Genomic DNA, 18,738 nt, shown 5'->3' on the forward strand with positions numbered 1-18,738 from the left:
AGCACTTTGGGAGGCCAAGATGGGCGGATCATCCGAGGTCAGGAGTTTGAGACCAGCCTGGCCAGCATGGTGAAACCCTGTCTCTACTAAAAATACAAAATTAGCAGGGCATGGTGGCACATCTCTGTAATCCTAGCTACTTGGGAGGCTGAGGCAGGATAATTGCTTAAAATCAGGAGGTGTAGGTTGCAGTGAGCCTAGATCGTGCCATTGCACTCCAGCCTGGGCAACAAGAGCGAAACTCTGTCTCAAACATAAATAAATAAATAAAAATATGACATCTCATAAAGAATTGTCAGTGGGTTCAAACCATCTTCTTACGATAGTTAATAGTACTGCCTGGTTCTGGTGTTCTTGCGTCATTCCTTTCTCTCATTGCTTCTCTCTTCTTCTACCTTACCTTTTGTCTTTTGTCTCTGATTTTTCTAAATAAAGCACAGCTGGTTAAAGTGGTGTTTGTAAGGACTTTTTACACAGGTATCGATTTAGCAGGCATTCAGACCTCTGAGATTATAGCCATTAGTGCTAGTAAAAAGAAGGCAATTTACATGTTCTAATTATAGTATGGGGCGGGGGGAATGCATAATTTTTAGCAAGCTGGGAATTGAATGGCTTCCAGACTGTACAGAGTTAATCCTCCTCAGGGTAGTATTGATTGACATGCTGGAGGACGTTAATGTGCCAATCTTTTTGGGAACGGGGGAGGAGAGTGGAAATTGCAGTTTCTCTACTAATTGTACTTTAGGTGTCATTTATGACAATTTCATGTTGTCTAGACAGAGGAAATGGTGGAGAAATTACTTCAGTAGAGTCAAATGCTGAGTCCAAAAAGAATCAGGGTGGTTGCTGAAATCAAGATCAGGGTGGAAGGGCAAGTAGTACATCCCCACAGACGAATCAGTGAAATCAGATGTCACTAAGAGAAGCAGTTCAGAATGAACCTTGGATATAAGAAAAGTGATTGTACTCTGAGCTTCATGTTAGCTCAAGGGCTAACAGTGGATTGTTTGGGGTCCCAGTTGTAGTCTCTGCCCTCATATTTCTGCAAATTCTAGAAACCTCATTCCATGGACAGATATGAGCTGGGAAATTGGCCTCTTTGCCTCTGGTTAATAAATAGCCTGGCACACTGTGCTGTGCTTTTCCCTCGTTCTCTTGAGGCTTCACGTACTAACTCGCTTTGCCTTTCTGATATTGGTCCTAAGATTTTTACTTCCTATTATATAGTGTTTGCAGTATACCAGGGTCAAGGGCCTGTCACTTCTTAATGAATGGCCTTGGTCAAGGGTTTTTAAAGTTTCAGATCAGAAATGTGGATGTGAAAAAATGTTTTTTAAGACCTTCGCAGGCTTGCTAGTATCACAGCAATAAATGATTCTACCAGTATATTCTGTGTAGACTTAGTTGGCCTGGAGGTTGGTGTTTAAGGATTTGTCTGTGCTTCTGAATAAAATTAGCTAAGAATTCAACATTATGGAATTCTATAAATTCCAGGGGGAAATCAGTGAATTAGGATGCACTGCCTCTTAAAGTCTAAACCTATATATCCCACCTGTTGCATGTGGGGGGCATGTGTGCATGTGGCATCAAAACTAGCTGTGGACCTTTTTTTTTTTTTTAATAGATTTGGTCTTACTCATCCTCTGGTGAAAAGCCTCTGATGCTAAATTCCGGGTTAAAAAAAAAAAGTCTGTGGTCTGTGAGCAGACCTCCCAAATCTCCCAGAGAAATGGATTTGGATACTAAGTAGAGATGTCCATGTAGATTGACTTGAGCCTTTGAGTTTACTCGCTAACAAAAGTGAGTTTTTATTATACATTCAAGTCTTATAACTATAGTGTAATGTGTTGAGGGTATATACAAGCTAAGCATAGTGCCAACCAGTCATCTTACAAATATATTAAAAATAACTACCCACCAGACAGTTAGCAGAGGTCATATGTTCCCAGGGGGAACTGGCTGACTTTTCAGACAAGACTTTTGTAGTGCTAGATACATGATTGCACATTATGTATACATTCTGTTTCCAGCCTCTTCCCTTTTGCTATCTGTGACTATGTTGTGCTCTCATGTTTTGCCATCTATCGCTCACTGCCCAGAGGCACTGGGGAGTACATTAATGTTTTATAAAGATATTTTGAAGCATTTCTGGTGAAAAGCATTATTTTGCGCTCTGTGAATTGTTTATATTTGATAATGCTAAAATAAGACTGATCTACACTATAGGCACTGTGGTGTGTTTCTGTAGCATGTCTATTTTTTTCCTGAGGTTACTAGCATTTTAGCAGTGCCACCTTGCCTTGACCCACCCCACATTAGGGGCAGGAATTGCCTGCCAGTCTCTGCTGGCAACTGCATCACATGCTTTAAGTGCACCCCTCAAACTAGGGGGCCCTGCAGCGATCAGATGAATGCCTATCGTTGGATAACTTAAACGATAATTACTAGTGTGTGAAATGGGGAGGCTTGGATGCCTCTGCATTAGAGCAGAGATGTCAATTTGGAAATCATAATAGAGGTGTCGTTTCAGAACACACAATTATTTTTTACAAAGAATAAGGGCTTGTCATCTCCCAACCCAGGCATGCGCCAAGGCAGAGATCGGGGAGTTGCAGAGCAAGATTCAGAAATGAAGAAAGCCACAGTGCATTCAAGTTTATTTGGCCTCCTGCCCCTTCATCCCCTGGCAAACATTGCCCTCTGTCCCTTGTGGGGGTCTCTTTTGGCAATTTACAGTCCAGGAACATCAGTGGTAGTTTCCCAGGCAAGTAGCCAGCCTCTGGCTTTTTGATTTAATGAGCCTCCCAGGGACCAGACTGCACTGCATTTATCAGGACAACTATGTCAGCACTTTAACCTGAGCAGCATAAGTGACCAGAGGGGATGAAGGTGATGTAAGCAGTTTCTGAAAACCTTGTTCCTTCAGGAGTTTTAGTGTGAGTTTTTGGGCATCTAGCAACCTTGTCTGAGAGTCTTGTGGCCAGTGAGGGGCAATCAGATATGTCTTCTTGCTTGTTCTTCCAAGTCTGGTCAGGCCTGCTGATTCATCACTTAGATATTTGTTGGTTTCCTATTACGTGTTAATTAGGATGTGAGTTTTGATGGGGATGACTTGGATCCAGTACCTGTTTTCATGTAGCTTCTAGCAGAAGCTAAGACAAGACATAAGTTACTGGGTGACTTGAGAAGGCCTCTTAAGAGAGGTACAAAATGCTATGAGGCACTGGGGAAGAGAGGGTGAACTTCTGGCTGGAGGAGTCAAGTATTTGAGCTTTGAAGGCTTTTTACAGACAGTAATAAGGAAGAGGAACTTTCCAGAAAGAAGAAATTGCCAAGATAAATAACGTAGGTGGGGTAGTGAGGGTGTGTTTAGTTTAGCTAGAACAATGGATCCCCAAAGTCAAAACTATTTTTATAATAATGCTGAGACATTCTTTGTGTTTTTCACTCTCATTCTTTCTCAAGTATAGTGTTTTCTAGAGGCTCCGTGACATGTAATGAGGCTATCATCCTGATGGCTAATTGAATGTGTGCTTGTGTATTAAAATTTTTTCAGTTTTAATTTCAAAATTGAAATTAAATATTGATAGTGGAAACCCATACAAATGAAATCTCTTTAGGAGCCTCATAATTTTTTTTTTTTTTTTTTTTTTTTGAGGAGAGTTTCGCTCTTGTTGCCCAGGCTGGAGTGCGATGGCGCCATCTTGGGTCACTGCAACCTCTGCTTACTGGGTTCAAGCGATTCTCCTGCCTCAGCCACCTGAGTAGCTGGGATTATAGGCATGTGCCACCATGCCTGGCTAATTTTGTATTTTTTAGTGGAGACGAGGTTTCTCCATGTTGGTCAGGCTGGTCTCGAACTCCCAACCTCAGGTGATCCGCCCATCTTGGCCTCCCGAAGTGCTGGGATTACAGGCTTGAGCCACCGGGATCCTCATAATTTTTAAGAGTGTTAAAGGAGTCCTGGGACCAAAAAGTTTGTAAACCACTGGACTAGAGCATATAGTATATCCAAAAGGAATGAGACATTTGGCTGCAAAGCTTGAATACCGAATGCCCTGCTGAGGAATCTGGATTTTATTTCCTAGGCAGAAGGAAGCTGTTAATTTGGATTTGGCTCTCCTAGATGGAAATAACAGTTGCCATCCAGACATTAAAGCCAGGCTGTAAAGTTACTCATTAGGCATGGGGCACCAGTGGCATCTTACCTTCTGGGAGCCAGCATTCCCTAACAGTAGAGGCCAGAGAGTTCTAGCAATTGATTGTTTCCGGTGGTTGGAGAAAGTCCGGACATGTTTGTTTGCTTTAGGATATTGATTTTTCTCTGTGATCTGACAACCAGTTAAAAGAGTATCTTCAGGGTATAATTTTTTAGTAAGGAGGAGTTGTCCACAGCCTGTTTATTCCATATGTACTAGTACCCAGACTTTCTGTACCTCAACCCTGATATCCATTGAATTTGAAGTGAAGGGGCCAGGCTTGGTGGCGCATGCCTGTAATCTCAGCACATTGGGAGGCCGACCATGGGTGGATCACTTGAGGCCAGGAGTTCAAGACCAGCCTGGCCAACATAGTAAAATCCTGTCTCTACTAAAAATACAAAAATTAGCCAGGCGTGGTGGCGCATGCCTGTAGTCCCAGCTACTTGGGCGGCTGAGGCAAGAGAATTGCTTAAGCATGGGAAGCAGAAGTTGCAGTTAGCCAAGATCGCGCCACCGCACTCCAGCCTGGGTGACAGAGACTCTGTCTCAAAAACTGAAATAAAATAAAATAATGAAGTGAAAGTTCTTTTCTTTCAGTTGATCTGCTCCAACCACTTTTTTTCTTTTCCAGAGCTTTCTTTGACTATTTTAAAAATTGTATTCGTAGTGATCAAGAATACAGCTGATACAGGGAACCTCTTTGCAAATAATTCAGAATATTAATTAGGGAAAGAAAAAATAGTTGCATTCTTTTTAAAATGTGAGGGATTTCATAGCTTGAATTATGTGCCTGTTATGATTTTAGCAGGGCTTAATATGCATTTTTGATGGCTTTTTCCATCCATTACTTGCGCCCGGCCGTAATTCTTTTGAAAACAAATGGCTATCTCTTTCTTTTCAGTATTTTACTTTAACATTTTTGTATGTTGTATGTTTTTGTTTTCTCATTTTGAAATAATTCCAAACTTGCAGAAAAGTTGCAAAAATAGTACAGAGGATTCCCATATACCCTTCACCCACATTCCCTAAATGTTAACATTTTGCCACATTTGCTTTATTATCCTCTTTTGTTCTCTCTGTATGTACATATATATATACGTATATAAATATGAGTATACTTTTCTATGCTTATAGTTTTTTTTTTATATTTAAGCTTATCCTATTCTTTAAGTATTTAGTATTGTTAAAGTCATATATAGTTTGATAGAGCAGTGGCCTTCAGCTTTAAAAAAAAAAAAGAACACCTTATTAATAAAATGCTTTCTGGCTGGGCATGGTGGCTCATGCCTGTAATCCTAGCACTTAGGGAGGCTGAGGCAGGCGGATCACCTGAGGTCAGGAGATTGAGACCAGCCCTGGCCAACATGGTGAAACCCTGTCTTTACTAAAAGTACAAAAATCAGCTGGGCGTGGTGGTGGACCCCTGTAATCCTAGCTACTTGGGAGGCTGAGGCAAGAGGATCACTTCAACCCAGGAGGCGGAGTTTGCAGTGAGCCGAAATTGCGCCATCGCACTCCAGCCTGGGTAAAAGAGGGAAACTCTGTCCAAAAAAAAAAAGCTTTTGAGTAATCCATGTGTGTTACAATTATATATTATATAGCAGAAGTTGTAGTATTTCCCCCTTGTTGTCCAATGGATTAAATAGCACAACCCCTGGTATACCTCACTTGGACATCAGTGATGTACAAAATGAACCAGGCAAGTAGAGAAAACAAGGAAGTATTCGTTCGGGGGTGGGGGGCGGTTTTGTATTTTTTTGTTCTTCAGCTTCAGTGATAGCAACTTCAATCCTGAACAAGCTTGGCTGAGCCCTTCCTAGGCCCTCCCTGATTTCTTGTGATAGACTAAGTCAAGTCAAATTTGTGGTAGTCACAGCAGAATGTGCAGAACTACCATCGCACTCAGTTTTCTCCTACCATTTACTGTTGACGACTCTCTATAACAGGCTAACACTGGAAAGAAAGATCTTTGAGGTTCCTAGGAATGGTGGTAAACATTCCTAGGATGTTTACTCATCTAGTAACTCTAGTTCTTTATTCCACACCAATTGGAGAAGCCTGTTTTTACTCCAGGTAGTACTTGTATGGTAACTGTGAAGAACTTATGTTTCATCAATGTATGTGTGTATTCATGGTGATTGGCTTTCCTGCTTTTGTGTATTAGCAGTAAAGTGACATATATATGTGGCTTGCCAGTTCCACTGTATTGTCTGGGCAGCAAATGTTGCCAACACATTCTGTAGTAAGTAGGCACAGGGGATGCATGTTCCAAAAGAACCTCATCAGAGACTCTCCAGAGACAAAGCTTGGTTCTATTCCAACTTAAAGAAGTCTTCCTAATTAAGGTAGGAAATTAAGGTGGGTAATAGACTTTTGGGATTGTAAAATGGAGTCATTGAGGCCAGCACGCTAGCTCACACCTGTAATCCCAGCATTTTGGGAGGCCAAGGCAGGCGGATCACAAAGTCAGGAGTTCAAGACCAGCCTGACCAACATGGTGAAACCCCATCTCTACTAAAAATACAAAAATTAGCCGGGTGTGGTGGCACATGCCTATTGTAATCCCAGCTACTCAAGAGACTGAGGCAGGAGAATCACTTGAACCTGGGAGGCTGAGATTGCAGTGAGCCAAGATTGCACCACTGCACTCCAACCTGGGTGACAGAGTGAGACTCCGTCTCAAAAAATAAAAAATAAAAATGGAGTCACTAAAACTGAAGTTATCTAATGCAAACCCTTCAGATCAGGAATCTCCTTTACAGCATTCCTAATAAATCATCTCATCTCACTCAGTACTGTCATTGCTTTAGCAGAGTGGGGGTAATATTTGCCTTTGTTACCGTAATCAGTTTCCAGGCAGAAGTACTTAAGAAGGATATATTTTTGTTTGTTTGTTTGTTTGTTTTGAGATGGAGTCTCACTCTGTTGCCCAGGCTGGAGTGCAGTGGTGCAATCTCAGCTCACTGCAACTTCTGCCTCCCAGGTTCATGCGATTCTCGTGCCTCAGCCTCCCAAGTAGCTGGGATTACAGGCACGCACGACTACGCCTGGCTAATTTTTTGTATTTTAGTAGAGATGGAGTCTCATCATGTTGCCCAGGCTGGTCTTGAACTCTTGAGCTCAGGCAGTTCACCCATCTGGCCTCCCAAAGTGCTGGGATTACAGGCATGAGCCACCGCGCCCAGCCAAGAAGGGTGTATTTTCGTCACTGTAGAAGATGCTGGTTGCCAAAGGGCCTCAGCTTACTGTACGACCACTTGGAGGATAACACGAAAGGACTCGGTGACATTCAGGACTAACTCCAGAGCACTTTAAGGGTGGAACAAGCTTCTTAGGTATTCTAGGATAGTCAGCTGCTCCCAGACTTTGCTTCCATTCTTCAACTCACACCCAGTTCCTGAAGAACTGGTTTGTTAATGATAAATAAGTACTATATAAGATGGCATACATGACCTGAATACTCTTCTAAAAATTTTGCTTTTCATTTTTCTCCAGACTATGTATCTCTCACTACCCCTACCTATCCCACACATTCTGTATTTCAAAGACTTAAAACATGCCATTATTTTGTGTTCCTATGAAATCATGAAAAAAAATCCTGCCAGTGGACAGGCACAGTTACTTATGGATGTAATCTCAGGACTCTGGGAGGCTGAGGCAGGAAGATTCACTTGAGGCTAGGAGTTTGAGACCAGCCTGGGCAACATAGCCAGACTCTGTCACTAAAAAAAAAAAAAAAAAAAAAAAAAAAATTCCTGCCAATTAAACTGTGTCACACAATTGTAAAAAACATCGCAACCTCAGACACATTAAAAGGTGAAAAGTGTGTCTTGGAATTGATGAAACAGCATTTCTGCCACTGGAACCATAGTGATGTTACTGTAGATTCAGTCTTTCAACCAGAGAGATGTATTTTATTGCTTTCCTCTCCCTCATTGGTTACATTGTGTTCTCTCTGTTCAATGGCAGGATTGTTACAAGTGTCTTAAGTGTGGGGATATAGGCCTTGTCTAGAGAGAAAACATTACTTGACCATTGGTTGTCCTGGACAGGAAAGGTTGCAAGCCAGGTTGTTAGGGCCTTTGCTATGTCTCTTACCCAGGCAGTTAGGGAAATACTGCAGTGGGCCAGTTGCTGGAATAAAGTGATTGCACATGACTACACCTAAAGCCAGCTGGTTTTAATAACAGTGAATTGAATTAAATCCATTGGAAAAGATTGGTAGCTGCTGTCCTTATCCTGCAGATCTGCTTTAAAGAAGAGTCTGGCAGGGAGCCGGGGACCTGTTCCTAGGAATGGCAGGCAAGATGCTGCTGGAGAGGAAGAATATGCATTCTTTCTGAGACTATTTCCTTTGAAACATGTTCTGGGGCAGGAGCTTGATTGGCTGCCAAGGCACATATGAGTTGGGAAGCACCATGTCAGACATGGCAAACCAGGGAGCCCCTGGGCCATGTTTATCATTTGTGTTCTAACTGGCCTTTGTAAAAAAAAAAATTAAAAAATTTTTAAAAAGTTGTAGCTAAAATTTAACAATCAGGAGATTTTAAGCAAAAGTCCACATTTCTGGCTTTCCTTAAAATATAGGAAAAGCCAGCAATACTGAGCCTATATTCTAGCTTGGTAACAATTGGCTGGAGGTGAACGATGGGCCATAGACCTTCCTGTTTGTCAGTCTCCATTGATCATAGTGAATACATATGCACTTGCTTCCTGCCTGGACCCTGGAAGGTCCTGCAATACAAAATAGAGGTTTGAGGCATTTTGGAGTTAAGACAGGCCTTCCCTGGAGTCCTGTCACTATCTCTTAATAGTTACGTGCCACAGAATGAAATACTTTTAACTTCTGGGCCCAGTGTTCTCATGTATGTAGTCATACCTACCTTTCTAGGTTGTGGTGAGGATTAAACAAAGAAATACATATGAAGTGCTCAGTATATTACCTATTACCTGGCATCAAAAAAAGTGTTCAATAAAATGTATGTATCACATATGATCAGTTGAACTTGTGATTGGGCTAGATTATATAAGTAAAAGTTGTCAGTTGAGAGCCTGTGAGGTATTCTTATATATATTTATATTTTTAATAGATATATTACAGTTATATATCTGAGGAGTACTCATTCTCACAAAAGAGCATGGGCAGAGCAGAATGGATAGACAGTAAGTGGATGTGGATGATGATGGCATGGAGGAACCGAACACCAAGATAAATGTTAGCACTATGTGATAATTTCTGTGTGTGCCTAATTTTTCCCTCCTGTGTTGATCCGAACCTTCTATTTGTCTACTGGAAATACTGCAAATAGAAAGAAGATCATGTCTCTGAAGCACTTGTTCATTTCTCATTGAAGAGCAGTATTCAGCAGAATGCAGTGGTCATGTCCAGTGTGGGAGCTCTGCAGCTCTTCATTTATTTATGTCTCTACCTACTTAGCTTGTAGAAGGGTGTGATCTCAGATAACAGGCATTAGCTGGCTGCAAAAGGGGGAAGTTGTGTATCTCTCCCCCATTTTTCCTTATGAATGACCTCTGAGTTGGTAATTGACAGGGATTATTGCCATTTTTTTAATCTCTGCTAGGAGGCTGCTGGAATCTTCCCTCATTTCATTATCCCGTTATGATGGAGCAGGATCCAGAGAGCACCCAATTTACCCAGACCCAGCGAGGTAAGGCCAAAGTGAGAAATGGCACTAGGTGGGGGGGAGGGGCGGCCCTTGGGGTTGCCACGCTGTTGGAAGCTCCATTCTGTGCCTCTCTGGTCCTGGTGCTCTTTTATTCTTCAGTCACACTTTTGAGACAGGTGGTTCAGGTGATGGGGAAGTATTGCAGGTAAGTGAACGGTACCTCTGGTGAAAGAGGGTTATGACCAAGCTCTTGTCCTTTGGTACTCATTTCTGCAAGTGTGGTACTAGAGGAGGAACCTGGAGAGGCCACAGGTAGTCGTAGGATATTCTTTTTCTGTTGGCCAGAGAGGCTGGTGTCATTCAGATGGACAGCCAACAGGGGAACAACATTTTTTTAATTTATAGGGAAATTATGTATAGATTAAACAAAAAACTCAATTTGCTGTCATTTGAGAGGGAATTTAGCATATCAAAAGGCAGAAGTCAAGCTCCTTCAGGTATTGACATTTTTAGAGACTGCCCAAAGGAAGAGATGACTGAAGAAGGAGTAAATGGATAAAACAAGTTGGCATTTTATTAAAGTGCTTGGCTTACACTTATTAGAAGACATTTGAGGCTGGGCATGGTGGCTCACACCTGTAATCCCATCACTTTGGGAGACTGAGGTGGGCAGATCACTTGAGGTCAGGAGTTCGAGACCAGCTTGGCCAACATGGCGAAACCCTGTCTCTACTAAAAATATAAAAAATTACCTGGGCGTGTTTGCAGATGCCTGTAATCCCAGCTACTTGGGAGGCTGAGGCAGGAGAATCACTTGAACTAAGGAGGCGGAGGTTGCAGTGAGCCAAGATTGCACCACTGCACTCCAGCCTGGGCGACAGAGTGAGACTGTGTCTCAAAAAAAAAAAAAAAAAAAAAGATATTTGAAAAGTTCTGAAGAGAGAAAAAAACAAAAGTTATTTCAGTGAGTTCAAGGCCTGCCCTTCACTGATGGTGGTAACTGAGGACCAAGGGTGAGATATTGATGGATAACATTCATCTGCAGAGTGCAGCCCCTTGGGGTTGTCACAGCCAGATTTATGGGTCTGTTCGTGATCTAAAAAGGCACATTATTTAAGCAATACTAGAGAACATTATGAGGCTTTGCCAAAAGAAAAGGGTAATTTATAGTTGTGGGGTTGACAGGTTAGCTAGTGTAGGTTAGGTAAAGCAAAATGAGCTTTGCTCTAGATTAAGACTTCTAGTTCTGCCTGGAAAAACCTTCAGACCAAGTTGATTCCAGGAATATTAAGTCTTTATTGTTGCCACAGTTATGTCATGACACTGAGCATTCTTTCTGAGATACTGGTGCAAAGATTCTTCTTTATCCTTTTATTCCTTTTCCACACCCTAGAAATGACAAACCTAAGAATCAGGGAACATAAGGATTGATGACTTTAAAACAGGCAGGCACCTTAGATGATGAGTGAAGCAAGGAAGTTTATGTGAGTCTTTAATGATGTTTGAGGGTTATACACCCTAAATATAAGGGAAAGGAATTTTTCATATGAATCAATTACTTTGAAGCACTGAGATAGAGAAGTTCTTGCAATGAAGACAGCAATAGGCATCTCATCCCCAGAACTTTTAACCTGGCAGTGTTCTACAAGGATACTTAAAGACCATGATTTATCCTTCTTTTATATAATAAATCTGTTATTTATCCTACTGTGATCTTTATCACAGAAAGTGTCATACTTTGTGGTGTTGGTATTTTTACATTTTTCCTTTGAATACAAAATAGGGTTTTTTTTGGAAAGGGAAGTATTTTTCCTTGAAGGAAACTTAAAGATTTATTTAAACATTTAAAATGTTCACTTGGAAGACTAGGGTTGTTTGATGATTTTCCAGCTCTTTGTTAGGAGGATGATTGTTACTACCTCATTACTGGTTGTTTAGTTTCTTTTTCCTCTTAGGCTTTACCGTATACACTATGTATAGGTCAGAGCCTTAGTGAGACACCTCCTCAGCATTCAGATCTTAGCTTCCCTCTGCATATCTAAAAGGGCAAGGCTAGGATATACTTGTATTTAATAATTGTGGCAGGAATGCGTTTTAAACCATTAATCTATAGTTTCATAGCTTGGGGAATTCCTATGTCCCTACATTAAAAGGCAGTCTTTATTATCATCAGCATCAACATTATGTCTACCTCTATCACCAATAATATTATGTTTTTTCCATTACTTAGGGTAGGCTATAAAGTAAGTGTACTTACCACTTTTCAGAATCGGCTCCAAATAAAAGGGTCTTCTTTCTCCTCTTGAAATTTTTCTCCTTTTATATTCTTTTCTAGTCTGATTGACTTGAGAATTTAACCAATGATGCTTGATTTCTGCTAGAAGAGTTCTGTATGTTGGGCAGATGTAAGAACAGTGCACAAACATTGACTTCTGTTGGTTGAAAATTTAGGATTCTGTGGTTCATCCTTGCAAAATGCATGGGAACAGGGGCCCAAATAGATAACGAAAGTTCCTCTAGTTGAAGCTTTTAGGAACTAGCTCTTGTACTCTGATTCTCTTGGCCAAGGCATCTGTGCCACCCATGCCTACTTGCTATACAAAGATATTATAATATTGACTCATTGGTATTCACTGCAGCATATTATTCTGTAAAACAGACTTTTGAGTTTAAAAGATTGTTAGCTGATCTGCTTGGGAATTCCATTTGCTGGTTGGCCAGAAGGATACCACCTTTGATGACAGGCATTTCAGAGGCAGCCTATGTTCCTCTAGCAGTTGACTGTGACCTGGGTTGGTAGACTTACTGAGGACCTCTTTGCAGGACAGTTGCCAATACTTTTTGTACCATTTGGATATAACTATTCCTATTTCCATTCTTAATCAGTTTTTTCTGATTTCCATTAAAAAACCGAAGATCTATGCCTTTTTCCTTTTATATTCAAACATTATGGAAGTATATAAAATACAAAAGTCCCAGGAATCCTCATTAGGATTGCTGTGTCCCCTTACAGTTTTTTCTTCTAGTAACAGCAACACATTTTTGTATATGTATTAGTGTATACAGACCATTCTTCAATTTTTCTCCCACTTAAGATTTTATTTCAGAGGACTTTCCTTGTAAGTGTATAGGAATAGTTTATTCTCTTGAATTGCTGCATGGTGTTTCTTTGTATGGATATATTAATAATTTATTTAATTTGTTGCTGGGCATTTGGGTTGCTTCCCAGTTTTTCACTAATGCTGACAATGTTGAAATGAACTTTCTTATATATATCTTTGTAACCTTGTGTAGTTCTGTAGGATAAAGTTTCTAGTGGAATTATTGAGTCAAAGTGTGCCTGAGGCAAGTTTTCAGTCTTGAAATTTTTTAGTAATCCATTTAATATTATCATAGAAAACGTTTTTCTGTTATTGTCCCTCTTACATTTTCAGTCCATAGCATCAAATTATATAACAGTGTTGTGAGAGATGGCGGAAAACTTGAGAAGACAATGTGGAGAATTATATGTGACGCTAGAAGTTTTCATGGAGTAGCAAGATATTAAAGCCATAGTTTGAAGAATGTAGATCTGGACTAATTATTTACAGAAATAGCCATCAGGCCGGGCGCGGTGGCTCAAGCCTGTAATCCCAGCACTTTGGGAGGCCGAGACGGGTGGATCACGAGGTCAGGAGATCGAGACCATCCTGGCTAACACGGTGAAACCCCGTCTCTACTAAAAAATACAAAAAAACTAGCCAGGCGAGGTGGCGGGCGCCTGTAGTCCCAGCTACTCGGGAGGCTGAGGCAGGAGAATGGCGTGAACCCGGGAGGCGGAGCTTGCAGTGAGCTGAGATCCGGCCACTACACTCCAGCCTGGGCGACAGAGCGAGACTCTGTCTCAAAAAAAAAAAAAAAAGAAATAGCCATCATAAGGGAGAAGAAAGATGAACAACTATCACCTTCCATATTGCCCAGTGCCCACGCAACCTCTGATGCTCTGATTGTAAGAAATAGAAAAAGGAATCTCTTTTAATTTTTTCTGTTAGATTTTCTGTTCTCTCAAGTATATTTTACTCTCAGTCTCAGTTCTGAATTTTTTCCCCATGTTACAAATATCTATGATTAATTCTTAAGGGAGAGAAAAGATGTTGCGAGAGATCATTCTAAGGAGGTAGGACAAATCTGGAGCTATGTGTACTTGTTGGAGAAGAAAGGAGTCCTGGTGAAGATACCCGTGGATACCTTCTTTAATCATCGGAGGCTTACCATTTCCTAGCCTCTTTTCTCATCTATAAAACAAGACGGTAGATGATTGCTCAGTTCCCTTTCATGTCTTCCATTTTGCGTATGGATGGTGATCAAGGAAAAGCTATGAATGAGCACAGCTCTGTGTAAAGAGCACCCTGAGGAGCTGAAAGTGTACCTTAAGAAGCTAGAAGGAAAGGTCCAGTGTTATTCTCTTGGGGAGGGGCAGCTCTTCCTCAGAAGATGTCTGGTTAAGCCGCCTGTTTGCCTTATCTCAGAATAGAAACACTGGTGATAATCTGATAGGCATATTCTGCAGTGCAAACCTCCTGATGAGTTAAATGCCCTTTAATTTTCATGTCTCCAGAGTTCACCTCAACAGGGAGACGCCATGGGAGAGCTGGATTGACTGCCTTTCACAGTATTCCCCACATTAGTGCTAGTTTGTGTTTGTCCATCTCTGTCTCTCTCAGATTATCTCCTGCTGCATACTACGCCCAGAGGATGATCCAGTATCTCTCACGGAGAGACAGTATTCGCCAGCGCTCCATGCGCTACCAACAGAACCGTCTCCGTTCTTCCACCTCCTCCTCTTCCTCAGACAACCAGGGTCCATCAGTAGAGGGAACCGACTTGGAATTTGAGGACTTTGAGTAAGTACATACTCAGCTTGCTTTCTTCCCTCTCCTCTCAAGCTTGGAGTGCTTCCAAGTTGCCCACTGTTGGAGCTGCAATGGTGGATGTTCTTGCTCCCAACTCCTCAGTGTTTATTTATGAGTAACAGGATGGGGCGAGGGACAGAGGGTTAAGATGCCCAGAGCACTCCCACCTCTGGCAGTTGCTTTGCTGATTCACTGGCGCGCGAGGAGACCGCCCACTGGGCCTCAGGCCAGATTGCGAGAGGATGCTGCTCCTCAGGCAACATTTTTATTTCCCTTTTGCATGTACAGTGACCGTGGAAAGCTTCTCATGGACTGTCTTTACCACATCAGGGAGGCTGGAGGGTTGCTGCTTTTTCTCCTAAGCAGAGTAGCTGTGGAGATATCTTCATTCTGAAATACTTGGATTTCCCTAAGAGGTGGATTTTCTGTCTTAGTGCCCTAATCAGACTGACTCCTTTAAGATCTTACTCCATTGCCTAAACTTTTTCGGTCTCCCTACTCCTACTTCCAATTCAGGAACCTTAAAAAGTTGTCTGTCAAATTAATGTGGTAGTTTGAGAAGTGATTTCTGGCTTCTTTGGACTTTTTTGAGTGGTCAGCAGGGAGAACCGTGGGAGGATGCACTAAAGGAGCAGGGTCAGCCCTAGAATTTAAGGTAGCCAATCTTTTTTTTTTTTTGAGATGGAGTCTCACTCTGTTGCCCAGACTGGAGTGCAGTGGCACAATCTCGGCTCACTGCAGGCTGCACCTCCTGGGTTCACACCATTCTTCTGCCTCAGCCTCCTGAGTAGCTGGGACTACAGGCGCTTGCCACCACTCCTGGCTAATTTTTTTTTTTTTTTTTTTTTTTTTTTTTTGTATTTTTAGTAGAGATGGGGTTTCACCGTGTTAGCCAGGATGGTCTTGATCTCCTGACCTTGTGATCTGCCCGCCTCAGCCTCCCAAAGTGCTGGGATTATAGGCGTGAGCAACCGTGCCCAGCCTAAGCTAGCCAATCTTATTTATTTGCTGGGTTTTGCATTCTCTCACCTGCTGCTTCTGACCTTTCTAGCCATTCATTGTGTTTCTTTCCATCCTGAAACTGAGCTTTTATGGCCTGTATCAAATTGGACATTTGGCTCGTTTTGATTCCTTATATTTTGGTATTGTCAAACATAAAAGCAAGAGAGAAGGAAGGGCGGCATTGTTTCTTCCTCCTTTTTCACTGGCATTTGTAAAAGAGGACAGCCTGTCAGTCATTTCTTCCCTGCCTTCCATCTTGACGTAGCGGGGTCAGGTTTGGGGCCTTAAGAGTTCTCATCTCCCCCTCAGCCTTCTTCCTTAACTGAATGGCTAGTTCCCCACAAGTCATCTTTCAACAAAGCTTTTTAATGTGTTTAAGAAACCTCTTTGCCAGAAAGCACTAGGAAAGTGGGAACAACCTTTGTACCAATTTGCCTTCTCGATGCTGTCATTAAACACACTAGCATTTGTACTCTTAGAAGCAAAAGGAAAACTAAGTGGGAGGTTTATTTGTCTGAGAAAGATGTAACTGTGAAAGAAATGCAGGGATGGCCTGAAGCAGCAGTGGTGTGGCAAGTGGAGCAGAGGTCATGGTTCTCTCTTGTCAACTGCAGGAGAAGAGCAGAGCTACCTTCTGTCAGCTTGCTCCTTCTCCCTTCTGTCCACTCTAGGGTGAGGTGGATGTATATATCAGCAGTGAAGGAAATGGAGTGTCTGTTCCCTTAGCCAGGCAGACACTTGTAGTGAAATATGTTCTCCTGTAGATATTATGGTTTTTCCAGCACCAGGGTCTATTCAGGGAAGCAGTTGAAACATACATGCCAAGGCTGCTGGCACTTAGGGCTGCTGAAAAGCCTGGGTGCCTTTCTCTCAGTAATGCTGTGGAGCCCTGGGAGTCAGTGTTGTGGATTGCCTAGCCCTTTCTATGCACGCCTGGGAGGCTGTGTTATCTCTTTGCAGTGGTGAAATGTGGGGCTCATGCCTTCAAGCTGTATCTTGCCTCGTGACTTGTCCTTCACAAGGGAGTTCTGGATTAGTTTAAAATGTTCTGTTCTTGTCTTACCTTCCCTTTCTTCTGCTACCACCTCCTCTCTCTCTCCCCTTCCTTCCCCCTCGATTTTCCTGTGTCAGACTGCCTCCTCCTTATGCTCCCCCCAGCCCACCTGTGCACTCTCCCCCACCCCTCCCCTGGCTTTAGCATGACCTGAATTTACATTTCCTTCTTCACCTTTCGAGCACTGACTTACTGTTTTTTCTTAGGGGGCCTTATATTGCTCCCTGGTTAGTAACAATGGACGAAGTTCTCTAATACTCCTTGGAATGTCCCTCCTGGGGTGTTTGCCTTTCTTTTTGGGCTGATGTAGACCAGAATCTTGTTTTTAATAGCAGCTGTGGATGAGTCACCTCAACATTAGTAGTCCAGGTCTTCTAGTAAAGGATGTTGCTGGCTGGTTGAAACTGTTTATTTTTTCCTCTGTCTCCTTCCCTGCCCACCTCCCTCTACTGTAAACTGAATGCTGCTTGTGGTTGCTCCTGTTCTCTGAGTGTCTATGTGCTCTGTGAGGAAGGAGAATAACAAAGAAGGAAGGTACCAGCACATTTTAATTTTTCTGCCCCAATCTTTTGCCTTGGCTTTGGTAACTAGAAGGAAAGTTAGAGGCACGTGCAGTCACAATTTATACTTTTCAGGTACAGAGAGACACGTAAGGTAGATATGGCGGGAAATCCTCCTAACAATTAGGTTACCATTAAGGCAGATTGTTCCTCAGTTTGGTATCCTCACCTTCTCAGCACTTCATGCTCTTGCCTTTGCTGCCTCACTTTGATGACCTCTCTGTCTGTTTGCTAAGTCATAGATCATTTTGTTATTTCTGGGCTCGTCACATCCAGGTGTATAGTATTCTCAGAAAACCAAGGGAGCCATTACTCAGCCCATCTTTTGTGGTTCTCTTTCATTTGACCAAATCGGATATGTCTAAGGTTAGAGGACAGGAGCAAGCATATTTAGTGTCTTGAGTTTTATTGTCTGCTGATTTAAAAACCTTTGAAAATTATGTACAACCATTTTTGAGCCTTTCCAAGAGCTTGCTATGGAGCAAGACCATTGAGATTTATCTCTTGGGAGGGTGGCTTTGGAGGCTGGTCAGCATCAGGTTAAATTTTCTGTTCTTTTGTGATCTGGATGAATGACCATCTTCCCAGGCAGGCTTCCTCTCCTGCCATTCATCTCTGTCTACAGCAAGGATTGAGACTGCAGGGTCCCTGTGTTTATCAGACTGCACAAACAGGACATCCAGAAACCTGCTGTCAGCAGGTCTCTCCTGAAGCCCTCAGCAGCTGTCTTTGCATAAAGATGTTCATAAGAAGGGTGAAGGTGTGGCTGCCCATGACATTGCTGTCTGTCTGCTTTCAAGCCCAGACCACCTACTAGAATGGATATGGCAAATAAGCATAAAGCAGACTTCCATTTTCATGTTTTCCATCCCTTTGGAAAGAGAGAGGGGGCTTTTATAAAGCCCAGGTTAAGTGCTGTGGCCCGTAGTTGTAAGTCCTACAGAAGAGGTGGTGTGTGTGCTTTATGACTATTATTCCAGGTATTCTTGCCCCCTTACTCATTTCATCTGTTAATCTAAATGTAATTATAATTCCAGAACCCTCCCTAGCCCATATTCGTGCCCTTCCTGCCTCTTTTTGTAGCTGCTTTGCTTTCTGAGACACAGGGATACTGTAGCAAAGACTTTGCTAATGACGGTCAGACTAGAGAAGCTTCAGATTAGATCAGTCATGAATATCTCCATAGTATATACCAGCCACTGGATAATTACATTCAGCTTCTTGAAAACTGTTGCTAGAGCTGGGTGTGGCGGCTCACACCTGTAATCCCAGCGCTTTGGGAGACCGAAGCAGGAGGATTACTTGAGCCCAGGACTTTAAGACCAGCCTGGGCAACGTAGTGAGATCCCCATTTGTATTAAACAAACAAAAGACTGTTGCTGGCACAAAAGTCTCTCATTC

At 42.3% G+C, this 18,738-nt stretch overlaps 1 protein-coding gene across 7 annotated transcripts in view; it reads left to right on the forward strand.

The window, feature by feature from the left end:
- The window catches only part of AMBRA1 (autophagy and beclin 1 regulator 1), a 198,223-nt gene that overhangs the window by 68,656 nt on the left and 110,829 nt on the right, over positions 1-18,738 (forward strand). For 2 of the 7 annotated variants that reach the window (XM_008000119.3, XM_008000159.3), the window contains 2 exons: positions 9,785-9,871; positions 14,533-14,712. The exons of 2 other annotated variants lie outside the window; for them this stretch is intronic. In XM_008000119.3, the coding sequence (XP_007998310.2) occupies positions 9,785-9,871; positions 14,533-14,712 (267 nt within the window). The remainder of the gene's footprint in view (positions 1-9,784; positions 9,872-14,532; positions 14,713-18,738) is intronic. 3 more of the 7 variants (XM_008000126.3, XM_008000170.3, XM_008000145.3) reach the window with 2 other exon arrangements.

This window comes from Chlorocebus sabaeus, chromosome 1 (genome assembly GCF_047675955.1).
Source record: "Chlorocebus sabaeus isolate Y175 chromosome 1, mChlSab1.0.hap1, whole genome shotgun sequence".
NCBI lineage: Eukaryota > Metazoa > Chordata > Mammalia > Primates > Cercopithecidae > Chlorocebus > Chlorocebus sabaeus.